The sequence below is a fragment of the Pararge aegeria genome, chromosome 3 (genome assembly GCF_905163445.1).
Source record: "Pararge aegeria chromosome 3, ilParAegt1.1, whole genome shotgun sequence".
Taxonomy (NCBI): Eukaryota; Metazoa; Arthropoda; class Insecta; order Lepidoptera; family Nymphalidae; genus Pararge; species Pararge aegeria.
This window is the reverse complement of record NC_053182.1, coordinates 206,084-213,460: the sequence shown is the minus strand read 5'-3', so window position 1 is coordinate 213,460 and position 7,377 is coordinate 206,084. Positions and strand designations below refer to the sequence as shown.

The 7,377-nt window shown below is 40.1% G+C and overlaps 1 protein-coding gene across 1 annotated transcript; it reads left to right on the top strand.

Annotated features, from left to right (window-relative positions):
- The first annotated feature begins 4,786 nt into the window (after nucleotides 1-4,786).
- LOC120636929 (lipase 1-like) lies at nucleotides 4,787-7,119 on the top strand. Its single transcript, XM_039908500.1, has 2 exons — nucleotides 4,787-4,903; nucleotides 5,935-7,119. The coding sequence occupies exons 1-2, from the start codon at nucleotides 4,787-4,789 to the stop codon at nucleotides 7,117-7,119; spliced, it is 1,302 nt and encodes a 433-aa protein (XP_039764434.1).
- The last annotated feature ends 258 nt before the right edge of the window (nucleotides 7,120-7,377 follow it).

Sequence of the window (7,377 nt, the reverse complement as noted above, 5' to 3'; positions counted from 1 at the left end):
TTGTATGGTGCATAAGTATATTTCATAAGGAATCACCCTGAAAAAAATATCAAATCAAAGCATATTTATTTTCCCATACAATCTAGTGCAAAACCTTCTAATATCAATAATAATAATAATCATTTATTTGCAAGAATGTTTGTACAATATAAAGATGTTGGTGAACAATATAGTTATTTTAGAAAGCATAACATTCTAATAAATTAATAGTGTGCAAATTTGGTACATTAGATATAAAAAGGTCAACCTTAATTAAATGTCAAATTAAATTAAAATAAACACTACAAATACATGATAAAATTAAAAATGACAGTAAATAAATAAATAAATGACCAAATCGAAATAATGATCCATAATTAATATTTAAAATTATTTAGTTTATAATAAATAAAATCAAAGTCAAAGTCAAAGTCAAAAATATCTTTATTCAAGTAGGCCCATAGGTGGCACTTTTGATGCGTACATAAGATATACACGGTAGTGAGATGATGGCGATAACCACATTCGTAAACTTAAAACTAAAGCTACGAGGGTTCCAAACGCGTCCTGGTCTAAGAAGAAGCCCACAGCAAACTTAGCCGAGTGTTTTTTTTTGTTATCACCATCTCACAATGTCATTTTAAATTATTAGAAGAGCAACCTGGTTAGAGCGATAATTTACACCCAAGCTTTTTTATCGTTTACGTAGTCCTTTATACTATAATAGGACTTTTCTATAAGCTTACGTTTAATACAAACATTGAACTTTCTAAGAGACATCTCCAAGATGTCAATTGGTACTTTATTGTAGAATTGTGTGCCATTTCCTTTAATGTAATATTCTTTTACATCATAATAACATTTTTCGAGAAGCATTTTATTTAATTTATTCTTAAACATATTAAGATTCATGTTTTCGAAATCTGTTGGTAGTTTATTATATATTTTTACAGCCATACCGCAAGCACATTTCATATATGTAATATTGCATCGTTTTGCAGTACAGAGCTTGTTGATATCTGACGACTTTATACGTATTATATTCACAATTTCTTTTGAAATAATTTAGATATCTTTTAACAAATATACACATATCTCTTATATACATACAAGGCAGTGGTAGAATACCTAATTTCCTAAAAAGAGGTTTACAACTTTCTAATGGCCCTACGTTGCAAATAGCCCGTATGCATTTCTTCTGAAGTGTAAATGCCCTTATAAAATCAACGGAGTTTCCCCACAGTATCAAGCCATATGATAACACGGATGATACATATCCGTCATATGCATTTAAAGCCGCACTTATTGATATCGTCTTGACTAGACGTCTTAACGCATAAATAAGTTTGTCTAATTTTACACATACATAATCAATGTGCGCTTTCCAATTACAGTTTTTGTCATGAATTATACCTAAAAAATTTAAAGCGTCAACTTCTTGAAATTGCGTATCATAATATTTAATTTTCATTGGCAGAGTTTTAGCGTTATAGTAACTAAATTGTATCATTTTTGTTTTGCTTAAATTTATTTTTAAGTCATTATTACAAAGCCAATTTATTATATTTTCTAAAGTGTAATTGATGTCATTTTCGTATGTCGTCTTATTATTACATTTTATTAGTACAGTGGTATCGTCCGCAAATAACACACAAGGATGGGTGCCGTTGCCTTTGGAATGTCATTAATATAAATTAGAAAAAGGAAAGGCCCTAATATACTTCCCTGTGGTACTCCACGCTTATTGTATTTTAATTGTGATCTATATTGTAGCTTGGTATTATTTTTAGCGAGTTCAGTGCATATTTTCCTATCACTTAAGTACGACTTTATCCACTGATATGCCTTCCCTCTGACACCATATTTTTCTAATTTGTCCAACAATATTTTATGATTCACAAAGTCAAAAGCTTTTGTTATATCTAAAAAAGTAGCGGGACTTTGTCATTAAGGCTATCATTAATTATTCTATTCAAATAAAAACAGGCCTCTGTTGTAGACCTATTGTTCCGAAATCCAAACTGTTCTTTAACGAGTAGATTTTTGGCGTCAAAAAATCTATTGAGACGGTTAACGCTTTTTCGAAAATTTTCGCTAAAACTGGTATCAGTGTTATTGGACGGTAATTATTAATGTCGCAACGGTCACCTTTTTTGAATAAGGGCTTCACAATGGAAACTTTAAGGTTGCTAGGGAACACTCCTTGTTCAAATGATTGATTTATTATATATGCAAGTGGACCGCATAAATGAATTCCGCATTTTTTTATAATGTCAGTCCTTATCTCATCGTAGCCTGCAGCCTTAGTGTTATTTAATTATGCCTAAAATTTCGTATGGATCAGTAGGGCTTATAAAGATTGAATGTTTATTAGTTGTGATGGAATTCATTTTATTACTTGATATTTCATTTGTATTATTGCCTAGATTAATAAAAAAGTCATTAAATATGTCACATATGTCATGAGGATTATGACAATACGACCCAGTTTCTGTCTTAATTAAAGAAATGTCGTCATTTTCTATTGATTTACTAAAATTTTCATGAATAAGTTCCCAATTTGCCTTACATTTGTTTTTTTGGCTTGCTATGTATTTAGTATTTTGTAGCTGTTTTGAATTATAAATACATTTTTTTAATAAATAATTGTATTTTATGAGAAATTTCTTTGTAGAATTTTTGTTTATTCCTGAGAGTCTGCAAGATAAGTGTAGTCGTCTCTTTTGTATACTAGACTAATACTAATACCTTTTGTTAACCATGCTGTTTTACGTCTATTATTATTTATTTTTACTATCTTTATGGGAAAACATAGCGAGTAGAAAAGACGTACAATTTCATGAATAACTCCTTTCATGAAATGCGTCATTGTCATTCTCTATGCTCCGAATATCGGAAAAAGTAAGGGCCGATATGCATTCTATGAATTTTCTAGTATTTTCCTTATTATAGTCTCTCCTATATTCAAACCACACAGATTTATGTTGTACTTTCTTAACCTTGATTGTTAAAGTTTGTGCGGTATCATGATCCGAAAGTGCTAGGTGGTGTATTTCAGCAGTTGATGACTTGATATTACTAACCATTAAATCAATGCAAGACGATAAGCGTTGTTAGGCGTGTCATATGAGAATTTAAGTTATATGTATTCAGTAAGCATCATAATTCACAGCTATTTTTATTACTCTTTAGAGTATCTACATTCCAATCTCCACATAGTATAATTCTTTTCTCCTTTTTCTTTTTATTCAATGTTTGCAAAAGTAAATCGAGTTTATCGAAAAACTTTTAGGGGTTCGATATAAACTACTGACTACCAGATTTTGATTTTGAATTTCAATTCCACAGCACTCGAAGACATTAACTACGCCCATGTCTTTTATTAAGTTAATCTCTTTACAATTTATATGACTTTTTGTTAAAATACAAGAGCCACCACGATTAGTATTTCTGCAAAAAAACGCTGCTAACCTATAACCATATTTAGCAAGTTCGCTGAACCTTTTTTAAGGAATGTTTCAGTAAGACAAATAATGTCTAATTGGCGTGAAATCTGTTTGCCTAGTTCAAGGAGAGATACATACAAAATGTCTGATTTATTAAGAGCACCAGCAATGTTCTGGTGAAAAACTGTTAATTTATTGACGAAAAAACTCTTGCCCATTAATTTTATTCTTAGATAGCACTTTAGTTTCCTTCAAGCCCTCCACGCGTTTTCCAAAATAAAAAGGTATTGTACCTTTTTTGTTTTCAATTATTGTAGTAAAAGATGAGTGCTTATCAATGTCTTGTGATTGGCTTATTGATGGAATAGTTTTAAAATAGTAAGTTATTTTATTTTTATCTTTTTTAATCATTTTATTAATGCGATCATTATTATAAAAAAAAACATACTTTGTTATTTATCTAAAATCAAGAAATAAATATTTTCGAATTTAACATTTTAAGAAAAAAGTACAAAATCATAAACATTATAAACCGAATTGATAAACTAATCATCTTTTGTAAGTCGGTTAAAAATAATTATTCAAATCAGTTACATAACATTTTCACACTTTCACCCCCTTTCCAAAAGTATCCTACGTCCTGCGTCACATCATGCAAAGTTTCATTTGAATTCATTCTGTAGTTTCAGCGAGTTGCACTGCCAAGGTAAAGACAGACAGATAAACAAACAAATAAATCTTTCCTCAGATTATTTTCCTAAAAACTTTGATCTACCTATTGAACCTAACAAATTTAAATCTGGGTCTCTATCTCTCTCTATCCTTGAGGGGTTAATAGGAATATCGATTCTGAATCAGCGTATCTTCACTAATCAGTCTACCTATGCACTGATTCCTAAACCGTTCGTCTGTGAGAGAGACCTCCGGGGACTAAGTTCCGGATCTACTTATTTATAGAAATTAGGATCGAGCGGTCCACCGCCTCGGTGGCCGTTATTGCACTGCTACAGAATCTCCGTCCATGGATTACGTCGTGTTGAATATGGACTTACTTGTCGACTTTGTGGGCCGACGGTTGGGGTGGAATTGGTTTCAAGTGATAGTTTGGTTTCTTAAGCTATTTTTATTTCAAACTAATAATTATGTAAGGAGCATATAGTAAATAATTCACATATTTACTGGTTTAGGTAGGTACTACCTAATTACTCGCTACGAGTGCTAATATACTTAGATAGGTATTCATATCTTCAAATCTTTAAATTCGTTTTGATAATTTCCGTAATTATCATTAATCGCTCCGAGCGCGATAACATTTGGAAATATAACATCGCCGCGCTGCGGGCCGCGGCACTCTCTGCGCCATGCGGTGGACGCTCACGGCTCTGTGTGCGCTGTTGGTGGCGGCGGCGGACGCGGCGGACGCGGCGGTGGGCCCGCGGCACTCCGACGACATCGAGCGGGACGCGCGCCTCGAAGTGGTGAGTGCCGGCGTGCAGCGCGAGAGCTAGTCGATGTTTACCAACTTTATATATTCAAGGTTATTTCATAACCAAATTTGCCCTACGGTTTCTCCCGCGTAAGCAACGGTACGCAGCACTCTGCTGCATAGCCTACAACCTTCCTCATTAAATCATTTATCTAACGCAAATATTATATTTTATAAATATATATATTTTCAATCGTACTGAAAGTTCAAAATATAGGTACAGTTAAGAAAACAAACGGTTCAGCTTTTTTAATTATAAGTACTAATATCTATTTAGTGAAGGCAGCGATTCAACTTCTTGCAACATAGGTACCTACTTACTTCACCAAACGGCTTAGGTTTCACCGAATCTAGTCTTCGAGCTTCAATCACCCAATAATTGAATCATTTACGTAAACATTGCCTATCGCAAATGACCGTCCATGAAACCTATTCGAGTTCAGATTCACCATACTATTATTCTTTTAATTCCTTACCACAAATGGATTCAAATTATCGAGAGCTTTTTAGCTGTTGAGAGCTGGATGCTCCAGATATTAGTCGATAGCGCTGCGTAAGAAACGCTGACCCGAGTCTGTAAATGAGTTCCCGATTTTGTCATCCACCGTCCATACTTATCTTAATAACAATAACAAATCGGATTATAACGTATCGCTAAGATTTCTTAGACCTCATCATTGCTTTCCGTCAGGCGTGGTGGAAACAAGCGCCAACCTACTTAGTATAATAATAGTTGATAATCGTTAAAGAGTCGAAATCGCATTGTTAGTTAACTTGTATGCAGAAAGTTAATTTATTCAGTATCGTTACGCCTAAAGTACCGCTTTCTTTCTACTACTGTCTACTGAGAATTCTGTCCCTTAGCTCCAATCGTTTTCTACACGAAATTTAAAAGAACCCTGAAAATACAATCATGCCACTGCTATTTTGCACTAAAATATAAGTACATATGATGATAAGAAGTATGATCAGACTCACTATAATATTTGTGGAGCACCTTTCCTCACTCGGCCGTCTGTGCAGCCCGCGTTGGTGCGGCAGTACGGCTACCCGCTGGAGGAGCACCGCGTGCTCACGGCCGACGGCTACGTGCTCACGGCGCACCGCATCCCGCACGCGCGCGGCCTCGCGCCCGCGCCGCGCGGCGCGCGCACGCCCGTGCTTCTCATGCACGGCCTGCTGTGCTCGTCCGCCGACTTCCTGGTGCTAGGTCCCGACGCCGCGCTGGGCTACCTGCTGGCTGACGCGGGCTACGATGTTTGGCTGGCCAACGCGCGCGGCAACCACTACTCGCGCCGCCACCTGTGGCTCGACCCCGACGACCGCGAGCGGCTGGACTTCTGGAAGTTCAGCTGGGACGAGATCGGCAACCGCGACCTGCCCGCGCTGGCGGACCACATCGGCGCGGTCACGGGACGGCGCATGCACTACGTGGGCTACTCGCAGGGCAGCACGGCCTTCCTCGTGCTCATGGCGCTGCGGCCCGAGTACAACGAGCGGTTCCTCTCCTTCCAGGCGCTGGCGCCCGCCGCCTTCGCCGAGTACAGCGAGGACCCCGTGCGCGACCGCCTGGTGCATCTGGAGAGCGTGATAGACGTGAGTACGGCGCCCGCCGGTGCTCGCGCCGCGCCTTCAACAGTTGCAGCATTATCATATACCCGTCGTCCGCAGACGCTGGCGTTCCGGCACGGCGTGGGCGAGGTGCTGGGCCGCCACGACGCGTTCACGGCGCTGGGCCTGCGCTTCTGCGCCGACGGCGCGCGCCTGCAGCCGCTGTGCGCGCGCCTGCTGGGCGGCGGCGAGGCCGTCAACCGCACGCTGCTGCCCGTGTTCCTGGGCCACACGCCGGCCGGCGCGGGCGTGCGCCAGATCCTGCACTACGCGCAGGTGCAGCGCTTCGGCCGCTTCGCGCGCTACAACCACGACGCGCTCGGCAACCTGGCGCGCTACGGCAGTCTGCGCCCGCCCGAGTACGACGTGACGCGCGTGGCCGTGCCCACGTACCTGCACTACGGCCTGAGCGACAAGAACTCGCTGGCGGAGAACGTGCGCCTGCTGGCGCGCCGCATGGGCCCGCGCGCCGCGTTGCTGCGCGTGCCGCGCGCCTCCTTCAACCACTTCGACTTCATCTGGGCCGGCGACGCGCGCGCGCAGCTGTACGAGCCGCTCGTGGCCACGCTGCGCCGCCACGACCCACCCCGCCGCTAGCGCCGCGCACGGCTGTTTATTTATTGCACTAGGTAGTACTTCGGTACTAGGTAGTGCTCGGGACGACCGCTCGCGAGGCGCTTAGTGTAGATTAGGATCCACGATGGATCCTTGGCTCCGAACGGTTACTTGATTGTTTAGCTGTAAATATGTATAAATTAGAATAAACAATTGTAGCTGCCGCTGTCGCATGCTGCATGCGATGGGGGGCCGATGTACTGATTCGATGAAGGGTTGGGTCGGGTGACCGAATAAAAT